Source organism: Montipora capricornis, chromosome 5 (genome assembly GCF_036669925.1).
Source record: "Montipora capricornis isolate CH-2021 chromosome 5, ASM3666992v2, whole genome shotgun sequence".
Classification (NCBI taxonomy): domain Eukaryota; kingdom Metazoa; phylum Cnidaria; class Anthozoa; order Scleractinia; family Acroporidae; genus Montipora; species Montipora capricornis.
This window is the reverse complement of record NC_090887.1, coordinates 3600347-3618794: the sequence shown is the minus strand read 5'-3', so window position 1 is coordinate 3618794 and position 18448 is coordinate 3600347. Positions and strand designations below refer to the sequence as shown.

The following is an 18448-nucleotide window of genomic DNA, read 5'->3' as shown; positions in this document are numbered from 1 at the left end:
AATGCTCGACTGTTGTGCAAACCCTTGACAGCATCTTAGGTTTGCATAACTGTCTTTAGTTTGAATGGCAAATGCAGCGGGGAACAACTTTGCTTGGGGGGGGGAGGGGGGTTGGGGATGCGTTGACTTGGATGACACGCATTGTACCGTTTATAACAGTGAGTGTCTCAACTCTTTTTGCAATTGCTTGTAGCACGCAACGCACTAACGCACCAAATAGGAGAAAGCACCAAAGTTCGCTCCAAACTATAGATGGTTTTCAACCAATCAATTGAGACTGAGGTGACAATGGTGTAATGTATAAATGCTGGTTGACCAACAAAAGAAGCTAACAAGAGACCTTTTGTTTGAGTCAACCAACATGGCAACATTACTAGAGCGTACTAGTGAGTGATCTTGATGTTTCAAGCAATCTGATTGATTCGCTATCTCGGAGTTATTGATTATTATTCACTCCCTAAGGAGTCAATCCAAACAAAAGAAAATGGCCGGTGTAAACTAGCGTTTCGCCAGCGTTTCCGAATCGGAATACTGAGAATACAAGATGATGCTGTACCAGAGAACACAAAGAGGGAAGACTTGATATTTTTGCCAACCAGTGTTTGACTTCATTTTTCCAGATAATTTTGCTAAAAAAATTAAACCATCTTCTCGAGAACAATTTCTTTTATTCGGAGTAATTCTATTTTGTATAAAAAAAAAAGTTGGTTTTATCAACGGAGTTGATAATGTAACTTGGCCACCGTACAGAGATTCTAAGCTTTTAGAATCTCTGTACGGTGGCCAATTTACATTATCAACTCCGTTGATGGAACCAAATTTTTGTATACTACCATAGGCAGCCCAAGCTCGCGTCACTACAGACAGCCGTTGAAAATTTAAACGCGTTATAAGACTTTGTATGGGAAATCAAATACCGTCGATTATAAAGCCTAAAAAATGCTCAATTTAACTTTCAATCAATAAAGTGAATAAAAATGACTCACCTCTGGTGTATTCTTGTGCCTTTTGGAGCTCATTACACCGTTTCGGGAATTCTGTGTTTTCAGTGTTTTCAATGTTCTAAGAACATTGAAAACACTGAAAACACAGAATTCCCGAAACGGTGAAATAAGCTCCAAAAGGCACAAGAACACACCAGAGGTGAGTCATTTTTCATGTTGCAACTTTCATGTGATGGTGTCAATTTATTTTCCTTTTTTTTTCAAATTTGAAACTCGCCCCAGTTCCCTGCGCAATTCGGAAAAGGCCGAAAATACGTGTATGACACGTGACTGCCATTCCCATTTTTCCTAAATATTCCTTCTGCAAGTACTTCGAGCTCTGTGGTGTCTGCTGTCTGGATTTTACACTGACCGCCTGAATCTGCAGTCCTTTAAATCATCGCACTTAGGAACTCAACGCATTATGTAAGCTCTGAGTTAAGTATTGTATATTTCATGCCGCTTTCAAGATGGCTTCCGCCTTGCTGGGTGAAATTTACAACTCTATAAAGTAGCTGAAGGTAAGGGTGATTAATTCCCAGAATTACTTAACAGTGACTTAAACAGCTGTACAATCCCTTCTTCGGTTTGACGTCTTTATAATATTGTGATGTGGTATAGCAAATTCATACGACACAATAATATTGCTTGGGGTGAATAGTGCGTGCAATTTTCGAGTCTCAGAATGCAAAATAATGATTAATGATGCCTTAAACAGAATTTCCTTGACATTACGGAGTTGATTGGCACATCGTCTTCTCATCTTATGGACTTGAAATGTTTGTCAAGGTGCTTTTCAAGATTAACAGTGCGGAGGATAATTATGTGTGCTAAATTCAGAAGATATAGGGGACACTTATTTGCATATATATCCTTGTGTCTCACTGTACAAAAGACTCTAACTTATTTGCATTATATATCTGGTGGCCCTGACTGGTTCTACAGTTGGTCCAATATGTGTAAAATAATGTGTTCTTTGTGAACAAGATCTGTAAGCTACGTAGCTTTGATTCAGCAAAAAATTCCTGTGACTTCCAATACAAAGTGAATGAATTGTTGCACTCACAAAACGAGATCATTTGACACAACATAGCTAGTAAATACCATGCATCGGTGGCTCAGATGGTTGAGCATCGGGCTGCCATGCCGGAGATCGTCTCAGTTTGACTCCGGCTGGACCAATACTCAGGGTCTTGAAATGACTGAGGAGAAAGTGCTGCCTTTGTAATTACACCACACTGCCCTGCAAATGGTTAGAATTTTAAGCATTCTCGGATAAGGACTATAAAGTGTAGGCCCCGTCTCACAAATATCCATACAGAGAAAAGAGTAGAGGATGAAGTTCCCGGCGCTGTGGCTATCTTTTGTGAGTGTGGGTGGATGGGGCTAGCAGGTCCACATCAGCTGGATAGCTGCCAAAACATCAACCTACTCAAACAAATAAATAACAAAATTCAATATGGCAAGCACGCTTTTTCATTCCCATTGTGCACGCTGATGATGTCAGGAAAATGATACCTTGCTGAAAAAAAACTTTCTTTCAAGCGACTTTAATTTAGTTTGCCTTAATTAAATAACTAGGGTTTCAAAAGTTCCACAATTATTGTTTTCAAAGAGGGAGGTTGTATAAAGGAAAATTATTTTCTCCACTAGGCTTCAATGAGTTGATTATTTTGTTTGTCATGCTTTAATGATGTCCTCAAAGATTGGTCAGAAAACTGACATGTGAATTGTTGCATGTAAATGAACGTTATGATAAAATGATTTGCTCTGGGTACACGATACTCCAATTCTTACAACGTTTTCTTTCTTGTCAAAGTTTAGGTTTATTTATGTGAGTGTTATTTTAGTTTAAAGTACACTGTAGGTATATAATATTTTGTGATTGTGATCTATCTATCTATCTAATTATCTATCTATCTAATGAACTTTATTTTCTGGTTCAATTCAAAATTCTCTTCACTTGACGCACTTTGGAAGTTACAATTGGAAAGCAGGAGAGAAAAGAAAAGAAGTTTGCTCTTCAAACTTCAAGCATGCTTGAAATGTCAATGACCCACATGACTCGCCTTACTAAGGTTTCAGGAACTCTGGATTTCGCAGTACAGTTTAACTTTTTTTTCAAAATTCCAGCTATATATTTCAGTGAAATCCAATGAATTTTTAAACAAGATCCATCTTTACCCTTTTTTCTGCCCCCAAAAGTTAAATGAGACTTTACTGCCCCATCAGTAAAATATGGTTAATGGAACGTGACTGGCTAAAAGGGCTATTCATGTCGCGATAGTTATCTTTGTGTTCTTTGTAGTTGGTCATAAAATCAATGGTTTTGTTATACATGTAAATAAAATGAGTACATTAAGACTGTGTTCCTCGATCTCAGATTATAACGTACACCTGCATTGGCCAAATCTGTTAAGGCCTTATTCATTACTGCTAAAGAGCATGTGTAATGCCTACCTGCTACATAGTAGAACCTGTGCAACTGGCTACTTTAATAGACAGAGTCTGGCTATAAAAGCCTCAGTTAGCCGTCCAAGGTTCACTTAGCAGTTTGTCTTCTATAGTAAACCAACTAGCTGTTTGCAATTTGTTAAAGTTTTTCCCCTCCCTCCCTCCCTTTGGAGATGGGTTGGATATATCGCTTTGCCTTCATTAAAATCGGGTCACTCCTGCGTGGTGCGCTTAAGTCTGCGCAGCAACTTTCCCCAAGCTTGTTGGCTGGTTTGCCTTTGTACATTGCTCACTAACCAATACTCTTATCCGATCCAGCACATGCTGTTTACCACTCAGCTCATAGTGCTGGGGAGATAAGTGAGGTTGTTCTAAGTCACACAATCCAGAAGTCGCAGTATTAGGCTAAGCAGCCGCAAGGCAGTGTTCCCCTTAAAAAACGCCAATACATCTGTTGTCTCATACTATTGTACCTTGTGTTGCACGTTTAAAAGCTAATTATGTTGATACCAAGGAACACTGACATTAACTCTTATTTGCCTGCTTCTCCTCCGAATGAGGAACTCTTATTATACCTATGGACTGTTACTTCATACTCTTTAGACCTCTACCCAAACAGCCATGACCAAGCCACCCCCCCCCCCCCCCCTTGATTGATTTTAGGCTTTACCCTAGGGGGAAGTGCTGGCTATGGCAGAATTTCCACTTTGGATTTCGCAGAGAGAGGGAGGCGTTAGACATAAAATACGTTAGGAAGTGGCAAGAATCAAAGGAATTTATACAGACCTGTACATGTTGGTTAAACCCTTCAGTTCTGTGCCATGGGCCACTTACATGTACAAAAAGACATGCATATTACATGTACTGTATGTACATATTATTGGTCCAGGATAGAAGATCCCTTGGCATTATGTGTAACTGAAAATTCATCTAGATTTACTCACTTTCTTAGGTTCAATGGATTTTTTGCTCTTGAAAAGACTGTCTGGTTTTTGTACAAGATATTGGGGATGCATTTGACAAGCTTTGAATGGAGTAAGTTTTTGTCTGATTTCTGAACAGGTGGAAAGGTATCCCACAAAGGCGACAAGTAAATAGCCCCTGTAGCCCAGCAGCTTTTTCTGAATAAGAGAAAAATATACCACCATTGTGAATCTTACAATCACTCACAAGGTGGCATAGCTTGAGCAGGAAATTTGTGGGAAAACTGGGAACTTATGTCGAAATTTTTATCATTTAAATGGAGATCCAATCAAACAATAGCATTGGTTATGTGGCCATGATAACAAACTAAGATAAAGAAAGCCATTTTGTTTAGTTTCTGTTAGCGTGTGTTTGAAACTCTGAGATCAAGAAAATAATGCATAAAGAAACCGTGAAACAAGGTTTTAAAATTTGAAATTCTTTTAAATTGGGGATGCAATTTGAGCCTATAATGGAAAAAAGTCTTTGAAAGGTTTGAAGTTGTATTTTTTCGGGAGATTTGATGACCTGTTCCGGAGATTGGGAGACACGTTCCATATCCAGGAGAGTTGGCTTATAAGTGCAAGTGTTGTTTGTAACTACATGTACATGTACATGGTGTATCAATATGTCAAAAACTCCTTGATCTGCCAGGGCTGATCATCATGTTAGCCTCATTAATTAGCTCACTGTTATGAATCTGATTAGTTTTAGATGCAGGAAACAGAATGAGCAATGAGTAATTAGACTTCCTTGTTTTAGTGTTTGTTTGTTGATGTCAAGCCATTAATTTTATCAACCTCTTCTGACTTCTAGGTTTTTGGTATCCAAAAAAGAGAAAAAAGTTGAATTACATGTTCACGTTCCTCTGGTTTCAAAAGCCAAATGAATTATCCAAACTTGCATGTGTTCTCCTTTGAAGCTGGATGTGTTTTTTTTAATTTGCATTATTTTTGCAGGTGGACCCATCAGAGAAACATAAGGGGATCAATACATTAGCAAAATTAACCATAGATTTTACTCTGTTTAATGCCAGATGATTTTACTCGTCAATTGGGGCAGTTTAATGATAATTATTATTGTGAATGGAATAAGTGTAACAACATCCAGGTCCGCTTAAAAACTGTCCCCTGGAATATGTCTACATGTATATTCATTTCATGTTTTATACCTGTAGAATGTCTGACGAATTGTTGAATTGACAGAAATGGTCCAGTGGCTGGATTTGGAGGCAAGTGCCCTCAAAGTTTTTCCCCTCTTTCCAAGGTAATAATAATAATAATAATAATAATAATAATAATAATAATAATAATAATATAATAATAATAATAATAATAATAATAATTTATTCTTGTTATAGTGCAGCTCTAAAGAAAAGGAAAAGGGGAAGTTGTTTTGATAGTTGACAGCTGAGTAACTAAAAAGTTTACTTTGTCTCAAGGACAAGAATTGATAAGTAGTTGGCATCATCTACATGTACATGTACATGTACATGTATGAGGAGAGTGCTTATGTGGAGAATACTGAGTAGGTGATTAAACAGTTCACACCCAAATACGTGCTTTAACTCAGACTTGTTTCTCGAAATAGTAGAATTATTTTGCTTGAAGAACAAAGTATTAAGATTCTGCTCTGGCTATTTTTTTCAATTGCAATTTTCCTGTGCATGCATTTCTTTTGTTCATGGGACTTCTTATGGAGAAAATTATTTTGAACTCTGTATCTCTTATCTCAAAAGCTGTCAATTTACTTATCAAAATTTTATAGAGAATGTCTAGATGCCTGACCAAAATACACTCCCGTATGCGGATGTCATGAACCAGATAATTTGGAACAATCAACTTATAAATATCGATAAAAGAAAAAGAACTTTTGGAGAGGAACATTTGAACTGTTGGAGATCTGCTCTTTAAAAAGGCAACAGGAACCTCTCTCCGGTTGATCTTTTTAAGTTAATGAGCTTGATAGACGTGATTACCAATTCACTGGAGCAAACTTGTAAGGCAAAGAGGTCAATATACGCATCCTGAATTAAACAGTACAGTTCATCTTAGAATTGATGATGTAGATGTTGATTTGTCATCTGTCACTTTGAAATCTCTTTTCAATGTTTTTAAAAATGAAAAGCAAACTCCTTCCTCTGCTTGAAAGAGGTTTCAGGATCTTTTTCCCTGATCTCCAAGTTGATTGGAAAGAAATGCACTCGCTTGCATTTAAAGTATCGTTGGAAAAAAAATTAGAGAACTTCAATATGAATTAAGTTTTAAATAAACATTGTTTTTGCAAATGAAACGTTATTCAGGATTAACATGGTTGATACACCATTCTGTACGTTTTGCAAAAATGAAATCGAATCTCTCGAACGTTTACTTTTTAACTGTGAAATAAGAAGAAGATATTTTAGATATAGATATATATTTTTGAGAGGGCTTCTGTAGTTGGCTCACCTTATGTAAAACAGAATTAGAATTCACTCTGACAACAGTTGATGTTCTAGTTGGTTCTTTTAACACAGGAGAAGACTTGATCGAGTTAGGACAATCTGCGAGCCAGCGAGCCATGCGAGTCATGCGAGCCATAACTGCGAGCCATGCGAGGCATGCGAGCCATGACTGCAAGTCATGCGAGCCATGCGAGCCATGACTGCGAGTCATGCAAGCCATGACTGCGAGTCATGCAAGCCATGCGAGCCATGACTGCGAGTCATGCGAGCCATGACTGCGAGCCATGCGAGCCATGCGAGCCATGACTGCGAGTCATGCAAGCCATGACTGCGAGTCATGCGAGCCATGACTGCGAGTCATGCAAGCCATGCGAGCCATGACTGCGAGTCATGCGAGCCATGCGAGCCATGACTGCAAGTCATGCGAGCTATGCGAGCCATGACTGCGAGTCATGCAAGCCATGCGAGCCATGACTGCGAGTCTTGCGAGCCATGCGAGCCATGACTGCAAGTCATGCGAGCCATGCGAGCCATGACTGCGAGTCATGCGAGCCATGCGAGCCATGCGAGCCATGACTGCGAGTCATGCGAGCCATAAACCACCTTATTCTGCCAGAAAAGCTATATATTTATAGTTGTAAATTAACCCTTTCAGCCCCGATAGTGCCAAATGGCACTTATAGATTTTACTCTGTCTAACACCAGACGATTTTACTCGTCAATGGGGAACCCCTCGGGGCTTAAAGGGTTAAGCTAACAGCGTGAAAAAACTATGTCCCCGTTTAACCCTTTCAGCCCCGATAGTGCCAAATGGCACTTATAGATTTTACTCTGTCTAACGCCAGACGATTTTACTCGTCAATGGGGAACCCCTCGGGGCTTAAAGGGTTAAATGGATCTCACCCAGTATTACGGGTTTTGAAAGCAAAATCAAAGTGGTATACGATACAGAAGAGGTTATAGCAATTAAGCAGAATAAGGTAGATTCCCATGTATTTACCGGAAGCTTTTCTGCCTTTGTTACTGTGAGTGTTAGGATCACGTTTGTATGACTTTTCAAGCTCTCTGACAAATCATAGCTAAGCAAGAGCATATATAAACGCCAGTTTTTAAGAGAGCTAGAGAGACAATGGCAGACTCGTGCTGAAGTTCCATGCCAGAATAAACAAGTTAAAATGCTGAAGCTCTGCCTACAAAATCTGTCCCATAACGATTTTTTTTTTAGTTATTGTCATGATAGTATGACTTGAAATTTATATTTTGGTAAGAAATATATATATATATTTTTTTAATCTCTTAATTCCGGACCACAAAATGCTGCGTGACAGACCAGGGGGGTAAATATTTATTAAAGAATTGTGTGCGTGACCAGAAATTAGTTTTTGTGTTTTCGTTGCATGCAATATCCGGTTACATTGTGTCATGACTCGGTAACACATCTTACCGGGTTAATATTTTCCCTGCTGGGTATTATTAAGAAAAATGTATTAAATATTTTAAATGCCATCATAGAAACGTGTTAAGCGTCCTGTTTACTGATTTGGATTGGAATGAATGCTGTTAACAACCGTTTCAAATGTGCACTTAACCCCTATGGTTGAGTCATGGAATGTGGACTTTTCGACCTAGGAATACGGATCGAACTGAATATTGAGCAAGATATTGTAACATAAGAAAGACACTGAAATATTGTGAACCTAAAAGAAAATCCGCTAAAAATCCTTTAAACAAAGTGTAGGGTACTCATAGCCTCTTGCTGTTTCTGTATTTGATCTGGAATATTCTGGATTTCCTCATTTTTGCATTCAGTAGGCTGATGAGTGTGGGAAAAGAGACCTCTGCTGTAGGTCGAAACTCACTTTGATTCAACCACTGTCCACGACCTTGGAAAGCATTGTTGAAAACGCATCGGCAGGTACCGTATATTTTGCAGGTTGCAGGTTGAAATTTACCATGACTGTTACATGAATAGCTAACCTTAGGCCTAATTAGGCCTAAGGAAACGTTTTTAAGCCTAATTAGGCCTAAGGTTAGCTATTCGTGTAACAGTCACGGTAAATTTAAACCTGCAACCTGCAACCTGCAAAATATACCTGCCGAAAACGCATGCCCTATGATATGTTTCCTGACTGTGACTTCAGCCCACTGTGTCTCTTGCATTCTTTTACAGTAATTCCACTGTTGCTAAGTGAGCCCGCACAACATGTGAAGTACATTGTATCACGTGAGGATTTGTTCACTAAGTAATGTCCAAGCGTGTTCAACATAGTGAGTTTCAATCCATGGAAGAGGACTCTCTTCCCGCACTCGTCAGCCCAGCTACCGCTAAAAAAGAGAACTCTGTTAGTAGGGAAACAGTGATCATAGAGAAAACCTAATTTCATCCTTTTCTGAATAATCTCCCTATACTGGCTATGCGTTATGACTGATTGATTTCAGACATCCAATAAAACAAAAGTAAAATACTCTTGAATGGTATTGAAGAACAAAATAATTAATATGAACTCATGTGAAATTCATTAAATTATTTTCATTATACTTATCCACAGATTATGGATTGTGGCAAAGGTGATCCTGAAGATTGTTTGTAAAGGCTTCTCAAGATTTCAATAATGTCAACCTGGGTAATTACTGCAAGTTTCTTTAAATATTTAGAGTGTTTGTGCTATGGTTTAAGTGTAGCTGGGCCACTCACATAAGTATTCATGTATTTATTGCTTGCGCTGAGGGATAATAAAGCAGCTTCTATTTCCAAAACGATGGAATTACGTTCCTGAGCACTGATAATAACCTCGTCTTGGAGAGTGAATTTTCGACTTTGCAGAAACCTGCAGAAACAATGGTCAACCTCAGGAGTTAGATGATTTTGATCTTTGTATTGAATTCAATTCGTACAGTTCTTGTTGAACTTAATGACACTTGAAAGAAAAAAGAAACAAGCCTAGAAAGACAAGAGCCTAGTGTCTTGCCATCGTTTTGTCACAGAGGTACGTGTATCCTTTGTTTCGTGAGTCCACAGGCCGTCGAAATTGATGTCACTTTACTTGTGCACCCAAAAGTACAATAAAAAAATTAATCGTAGCAACTCTCCCAAAATCTTTTTCACTGATGGTAACTTTATATATATCACGCCACAAAATTTATGTTGTTTCCTTGTCGCAAATTTTTGTTGCTGATTGCAATTATTATATTATATTTGTTATTCTCGATCAACACTTACTCAAAACTTCCTTCTGCTCTTCCTAGAAACTGTGTTTTATTTACTTTTGCATCAATACTAATTATTTATTGTTTTGCATAAAGCAGGCATTTCACTCTAATCAGTTAAGTCTGTTCAAATAAAAGTACAATACGGCCAACGTTCGCAAAAACGTAATCCTTTCTTACACTTGTACATGTTCATTGCCGTGACTTTAACATGGTCGGTTCCCACGCCCTGCTCCCTTGTGACCTTGTAGCTCAGTCGGTAGAGCAGCGGTGATCTAACCTAAAGATCGTGGGTTCAATTCCCACCCCAGTCAGAGTTTTTTCTGTCCTTGTGTGGGCCCATTTCCATTAGTAGGGCTAACGCTCACATGGTTCATATGGGGTAGAAAACTAGCACTTCACATTTCCCTCTAATCAGTTAAGTCTGTTCACATACATGTATAAGTGCTACACCGCCAACGTTTGCAAAAACATGATCCTTCCTTGTACTTGTACTTGTTTATTGCTGTGACTTTAACGTCTTCAGTTCCCACGGCCTGCTCCCGTCTGACCTTGTAGCTCAGTTGGTAGAGCAGCGGTGATCTAACCCGAAGGTCGTGGGTTCAATTCCCATCCTTATGAGAATTTATGTCTATCCTTGTGTGGGCCCATTTCTATTAGTAGGGCTAACGCTTACATGGTTCATATAGGGTAGAAAACTAGCATTTCACATTTCACTCTAATCAGTGAAGTCTGTTAACAAAATCTGTGCCTTGCTCAAGTTGCTTTTTTTTAGCCTTAAAATAGAATTTTCACTCCTATGTCTCTGACAGCAAGTCGTATATTTTGAGGTCTCCCATCCAGATACATTTACTTACACCGCCGGATAGGGCTTAACTTCAGTGAACATTTGTCTTGGAAAGCTGTCAGATGCTCAGAGTACACACTTAAACTTGCCGTGAAAAAGAAGTTAAAGCGAACTCATGTTAACTCGGAGCCATTGTTTCTCGATTCTCTTTGATTTTCTTCAGTCTTTCTTGGTTTAGTATTTTACAGTAGCAACTACATGTATGTCCTCTCAGGGAGTTATTTACTTAAGACATCTAGCATGGCACTTTAATCCCCTGGAAAACAAAGTGCAGTTCAGTTGACATTTATGGAATGAACCACTGTGTCAAATAGACCTTTTTGCAGATACGGTGGCCATTTTGATTTCTATTGTTTCAACTACTTACTATGGGATGCCCAGGGGGCAAATACATATTAATTTGCCCCCTGAGCATTCAAAAGCAACAGCTGTCTCATGTCCTCTTATCCCATCACCACTTCAATTTATATTATTCATTTTAACCGGTCTTTACGGTATAACTCACAGAAATTGTCCTGCCTCTGAACTCAACTATGGAGGGTGGAAGGAGAAGGGCTATAATAATGTTTTCAAGCTTGAATATTAATAAAACATGTACAACTGTACCTTCTGGTATAACGCTTGTTGCCAAGCACTGAGCCCTCATCAAAAACATTTAAAGGACTCTTGGAAGATTTTCTGTCAAACATTCCACATGGCATGACTGATGAGGGTGATTCCATAACTGTCAACTGAGCTGCATTTTGTTTTACTGGAGATGCAAGTTGTCTTTGCATAATTTGTAGTTCTAGTGCATGATGTTGCTTGGGTTTGGAGTCCTGGGGACTCCAAACACCATTGCCAATGCGGTTAAATTCGGGTTGCACCCCTGAACATTTCCAAGGTTGCAAAATTTAACTTTATGTGGAAACACCATGTCTGTTACAGGGGTGAGTGGTGAGGGAGGTGACTGCAATCTCATTTCAAATGGCAAATGAAGACCACCCCTCCTCCCAATTTCAGTGATGAAAAATGGTGGCCTTCAACTTGCACACGGATTCATCATGATTGCTTTTGGGGGCAGGGGGGGGGGGGGGGGGGGAATAATTTTTCATTTTATTTTGTCCAAGATTGTAGGTCTGGGTTAGGGTTAGAGTTAGGGTTGTTCCTAAAAAAAAAGTGGTGCTGCATCCATGGTTGAGTAAACAGCACAGGAATCTGACGGTCGATCTTATCAACTGAGTTACTTCATCAGTTAAGAAAAGCTCAGAGGTAAAAAGTGGCACTAATGTATTATGTAGTTAATATTTAAATTTATATTGTGTATCTTGCAGAATCCCTCGGTTCCTAGCACCTCATCTTGTGAATTACAGGAAGTTCATGAAAGCAGAACAGGCCTGGAAGCACCAAGTAGAAAACTTAAGGTTACTCTCTTGAGCAGCGAATGGAAATCTACAAAAGGAGGCTTGTCGACCATCAACAGAGAACTTGCCATTCAGTTGGCAAAACATCAGAATGTGGAAGTCAGTATGTACCTTCCTGAGTGCAGTGAAGAAGATGTGAGGATTGCAGGGGAAAATCACGTTAAGCTCATACAAGCAAAAGAGCTGATTGGATATGAACCCATTGAATGGCTGTCGTCTGCACCAGAAAACCATGAGATCGATTATTTGATTGGACATGGGCTAATACTTGGACGACACGTGCAACTCATTCAGAAGAACATAACATGTAAGTGGGTTCAGGTTGTGCATACAGCCCCTGAAGACCTAGGAATTTTCAAATTATATGCAAATGCAATTTCGAAAGCTGAGAAGAAGCACAAAGCAGAGATACAATTGTGTGAATTGGCAGATCAAGTTGTAGCAGTTGGTCCCAAGTTGGCTGACGAGTACAAGTGCTATCTTCGTTACAGCAAGAAAGACCAGTCTGTATTTGTACTCACGCCCAGCATATTTTCTGAATTTTCTTTGGTTGAGCAAGCAGCTGAGGAAAGAAATAAATTTCGTGTTTTGGTTTTTGGGCGCTGTGACGCAGAAGATTTTATGTTAAAGGGCTATGACATTGCAGCCAAAGCCATATCTCAGTTGAAAAAGAAGCCATGCCAACTGATCTTTGTTGGTGCACCACTTGGAAAAGAGGAGGAAGTAGCTGATAAGTTGTGCCAGCATGGCATTGCACGAAAACAACTGAGAGTTCGCCCCTTTACGGAAAGCAGAGAGGATCTATTTAGGTTGTTTTGTGAAGTAGATCTGTGCATAATGCCGTCAAGAACTGAAGGTTTTGGTTTAGCTGCACTTGAAGCATTATCTGCAGGTCTTCCTATCCTTGTTAGTGGAAATTCTGGTTTAGGAGACGCTTTGCAGAGCGTGCCACATGGTTCAAGTTGGATAGTAAATTCTGAAGATCCTTTAGAATGGGCCAAGGCAATTAAAAGTGTCCGTAGAAAGAGGAGGGATGTTCGGCTAGAAGAGACAGAGGATCTTCGCCGACAATATGCAAAGAAGTACTGTTGGAAGGAACACTGTGATAAACTTGTGAAAATGATGTTCAATAACATTTTTGGTAAGTGAAATGACAATGTCACTTGGTTCATCTGGGAAGGATTTTAAATGAACTGTATGTTTATGTATGGTTCTCAAGGTGAATTGGACAAACTATTTTTGTTAAGAAATAAATTAAGACTTGTTTTGAAACACAAGGAATGACACCAGTCAGACATGTAGTACAGTGCAAGCAGTATTGGTGGGATCAGTTGTAATGATGAAATCGTCCTCTGAGGGAAGAAAATTACAGGGTGCAGCCAGTGCTTGATCATAGCACTTGTTATTTTGTACTTCACAGGTTTGTCAGTTGTTGACGCCAGGCTGCCTTTGTTTGTCCTGCATCTCTTAAATCACCCTATTGGCATAAATTCGGATCAGTGTTGTGGGTGCTGCAAGTGAACAATTTGGCTCTAGTGATAATTTGGCAATTTCATCCAAGCAACTCTGAGAAAGAATCAATACTAATTGCATACAAATACACATAAGCAGGTGTTTTTCAGTACATGAAACTGACTAAGATTCTGTTTATTTTTTGTCTGGTAGGGACTCATGCAGTTGAAGGTGGACAGGACTCGTCATTGACAAGAAAACACTTGCCTAGTATCGTGGTGTCTGAATCTTATGTTGAATCCACTCGAGCTGGGATTAATTTGACAGGTGAAGTCCTATTGTTCGTTGCTTTTGCATTAATTATCATTGTCTCTGCATAGGGTCACTGACTTGGTTTGTAGACTCTCTTATGGAGGAAGTTGCTTTATTGACATCACATTTTAACTTTTGGTTCCTCAGAAAAACAAGGAAAAAGACCCTCACATCCAAGTGACACCCCACCATCAAAGAAGCAGAGACATGATACAGACATCTGCAGAGGTAAGACTTGATGTCTAGTTCATTAGAGTATGGTTAATGAAGAGATTTCAACGAACTGTACTTCACTGGCAATAAGCCGATTGATTTTTACACAAGCTCAGTCTACAGCTGTAGATTAAAATCAGAGTGAACAAGGCATATTTGGCTCATCTCCAAACCCAAAAATTTATTCCGCCTGTGCCAATGATAAATTCGCACATAATTGCATACTGTATGAGCTGAACACACTGCGAACAAAACACTAAGAAACAAAAGACTCGTTGGTTATAAACTTTAAATTTTTGGTGGCTTGTAAAGGAACTGTTTGTTTTGTATGCTATGTGGGTTATCAACTTATAGCTCATCTTCTTTGCTGTTGGAATCCATCGGTTCCTTCATCTCTCCTTTTCTTCTGCCGTAAGTAAATTGCTATCAATGGAATTAAGTTTCTCAGCGGCGACTGCTCAGAGGATCGTGGAGTTTGGTTTTTCGGTGCTGCAGGATTTTACAGGAACTGTTCGGATGCTACTCAATTTGAGAGAGAATATTGAACATGGTAATGACATTGCTGTGTCCAGACCTCTTATGTCATTTATTTTTGTCATTATTTTCGTCTGTTGATATCTTATGGCCATGAGGTTGAAAGTACATGTAAAGGGAAAGTTGGTAAATTTTCTGTTTTTATCTGTTTCCTTAAACTTTCAAAGATTCCACGGTAATTTGAAGTGACAAGAACCCAAACGGAAGTCACCTTTAAAGTATGGGGGTATATCTATGACAAAATTCAATGATCAGTATTTGAAATAAAATCGTGCAAATCATGAATACATCAATCCAAAGCTTAATGGCAACAAGCCCATTCTGCAAATGGCCATCAAAGAAAGAGGCATAACGCAAAAAGCCATAACGCAAAGAGGCATAACGCAAATAGCCATAACGCAAATAGACATAACGCAAGTAGACATCACGCAAAAAGGCATGACGCAAAGACGCATAGCGCAAATGGCCATATCGCAAAAAGGATAACGCAATGAGGCATAACGCACAGCCATAACGCAGAAGCATAACTTAAACAGGAAGAAAAAGTTCAATAGCAATTATATGTTCTTTCCCTTGAACAATCAATTGACGTTTTTTTTTAGAGCTGAAATTATTTATGGAGTACACAGCTTGTCTCCATTCTTCAACAGGCCTTTGCATTATCGCTATTTTACGTTATGCCTTTTGCGTTATGCTTTGCTGCGTTACGCCTTTCTGCGATATGCCTTTTTGCATTATGCCCTTTGTGTTATTCCTCTTTATGTTATGGCTAATTGCGTTATGCCTTTTTGCGTTATGGCTGTTTGCGTTATGACTTTTAGCGTTATGCCTCTTTCCGTGATGGCCATTTGCAGAATCGGCTTCTTGCCATTCAGCATTGGATTAATGTATTCATGATTTGGACGATTTTATTTCAAATACTGATCATTGAATTTTGTCATAGATATACCTCCATATCAAAGGTCTTATTTGCATCTATTATGGTTAAGATAATTCACAGAATTGAACACTTATGTCCAGAAGTGAACCTAATTAGATGCATGCCCAGTACTGAACACAAAGTGTCCCTTTAAGTCTAAGCCTCTGCTACCTACATGTATTTAGCTCTATTTCCAACAATAAGGTGAGGGTAAAGGTAAGCGATATTTTTAGCTTACGGTAAATGCAGCTGTTTATCCTTACTCGAGGAGTAGCATTTGGGTGACACTTCGTGACGTTAAATGTCTGTATTCTGAGGAGACACAAGTGGTGTTGAATTTGGGAGAACAGCAGGAGGACACTTCGTGACGCCTGGTACATAGCTACGACATGCTGATGAGGCCCAGCAAGGCGGCAACAGCTGTCCATGGCTGTTAATAGGCCTTATTCACGATAGCCGCCATGTTGGTTTTCAAATGGTCATGCAAATTAACCATGTGTTATGCTGGGGGGCAAACATTGAAAAAAAGGCAAATTGCGCAAAATCGGCTCGACGAGATATTGAAATAATATTGCTAAAAGTACATTTTAGTGTTTAGAATTAAGTACCTTTTATAATAATTTTATTTCTTTTGATTGCCTTTGACAGTTTGACTTTATATTTCGTTAGCTCCTCATTGTTTGTGTTCTTTTGTGGAATTTTGATTATACTTCGCAGACGTATAAGAAGATGTCCAGACCTCTTATGTCATTTATTTTTGTCATTATTTTCGTCCATTGATATCTTATGGCCATGAGGTTGAAAGTACATGTAAAGGGAAAATTGGTATATTTTTTAAGATTGCATGTTAATTTGAAGTGACAAGAACCCAAACGGAAGTCACCTTCAAAGGTCATATTTGCATCTATTATGGTTAAGATAATTGACAGAATTGAACACTCATGTCCAGAAATGAACCTAATTAGATGCATGCCTAGTACTGAACACAAAGTGTCCCTTTAAGTCTATGCTTTTGCTACCTATTTCCAACAATAAGGTAAGGGTCAAAGCTAGCGTTATTTTCAGCTTACAGTAGTAAATGCAGCTGTTTATCCTTACCCGAGGAGTAGCATTTGGGTGACACTTTGTGACATTAATTGTCTGTATTCCGAGACACAAGTGATGTTGAATTGGGGAGAACAGCAAGGGGACACTTCGTGACATACATACATACATACATACATACATACATACATACATACATACATACATACATACATACATACATACATACATACATACATACATAAACTTTAAGAGTAGCTATTATAAAAGCTAATATTTCCGAGAAAACGATAACAAAAAATAACAAAATATACAACAACTTATTAACTACGATTCTGTACAATATTTACAAGTTATGGCTAAAAGAAATAGGACTATATATAAAAATTTAAAAGCACTAAAGTGAAAATTATCAAATGTACATAAAGTCAGGGCTAACTAATGCTTTTTTAAATCATTAAATTTGGCAGTTCGAAAAAATTTCGGCAGTGAGTTCCATTGATTGGCGGCATGATAAGAAAAAGAACAAAGGCCATAAGTAGTAGTTTTAGGTACAGGAAGTGTCAGAATATAATTACCGCGTAAATTATAGGAGGTAGAACGGAGAGTTAGCATATTCTGCATATAAATAGGATACTTAGTTAAAAATACACTTTTTTAAAGTAAAATTAACATAATATTAATACGTTTATTGTACAGAGAAGCAAAATTAACTTTATCAAGTAAGTTAAAATATTCAGATTCGTAGTCACCTAAATTTAACCTAAGAATATTTTTCTTTAAAACTTCTATCTTATCCGTATTTCGGGCGCCACAGAAATGCCGCACTGATGAACAATAATAAAAGTGCGGCAAGATAAAGGCTTTATACAGTTTAATCAACTTTAGCTGCTTTGGAGATCAATTTTCTAAATCTTATCATAACGTTTAAATGATTATTGACCTTTTTGCAAATGGAGGATACATGTTTATCAAACTGAAGTTTATTATCAATGGTCATACCAAATATGTCAATTGACTCCTTAACTGGAAAAGAAAGGAGACGCTTATTGAACTTATTCTAATTGGCGGCATTTCTCAACATATGAATTGAAAGTAGCATCTTTCAGTGGAAGGTGGTAATTCTGATCAGTTAAACAAATCTAAATTCAAATATGATGATAGATCTCTCCTGAAAGAAATAACTGTACACATGTATGAATAATTATTGAAGGTGGTAATTCTGATCAGTTACACGAATCTAAATTCATATATGATGATACATCTCTCCTGAAAGAAAATAACTGTACACATGTATGAATAATTATTGAAAGTAATATCCCTCAGTGGAAGGTGCTTATTCTGATCAGTTAAACGCATCTAAATTCATATATGATGATAGATCTCTCCTGAAAGAAAATAACTGTGAACATGTATGTTATTTTTCTGGCAGGGATTCATCATGCTTCTTTAGAAGAAGAGGCTTCATCAATGACAACCACTCACTTGGCACCTGCTGTTGATACACAAGCCAGAAATTTGTATGGAGGTACCTGTAATTATTGTTATTTTTATGTTTATGATGGAATGATAGGCTATTAAGTGAAAAGAGACATTGTCTGTTAAGTCATGTTTTACTGGGATATCCATAATGCAATTGAGGCATCTTTGGCATAGTAATCTAAAATGCATTTA

The 18448-nt window shown here is 38.3% G+C and overlaps 1 protein-coding gene across 5 annotated transcripts in view; it reads left to right on the top strand.

Moving 5' to 3' along the window:
• The first annotated feature begins 1314 nt into the window (after positions 1–1314).
• Positions 1315–18448, top strand: part of LOC138049156 (uncharacterized) — a 30941-nt gene continuing 13807 nt past the window's right edge. For 3 of the 5 annotated variants that reach the window (XR_011132309.1, XM_068895315.1, XM_068895312.1), the window contains exons 1-8: positions 1315–1504; positions 4390–4472; positions 5578–5666; positions 9393–9467; positions 12211–13441; positions 13966–14079; positions 14212–14292; positions 18207–18302. Coding sequence is in view for 4 of the 5 variants with exons in the window: in XM_068895315.1 (XP_068751416.1) it covers positions 9456–9467; positions 12211–13441; positions 13966–14079; positions 14212–14292; positions 18207–18302 (1534 nt within the window). In the remaining variant the exon portion in view is untranslated. The remainder of the gene's footprint in view (positions 1505–4389; positions 4473–5577; positions 5667–9392; positions 9468–12210; positions 13442–13965; positions 14080–14211; positions 14293–18206; positions 18303–18448) is intronic. The other 2 variants (XM_068895313.1, XM_068895314.1) reach the window with 2 other exon arrangements.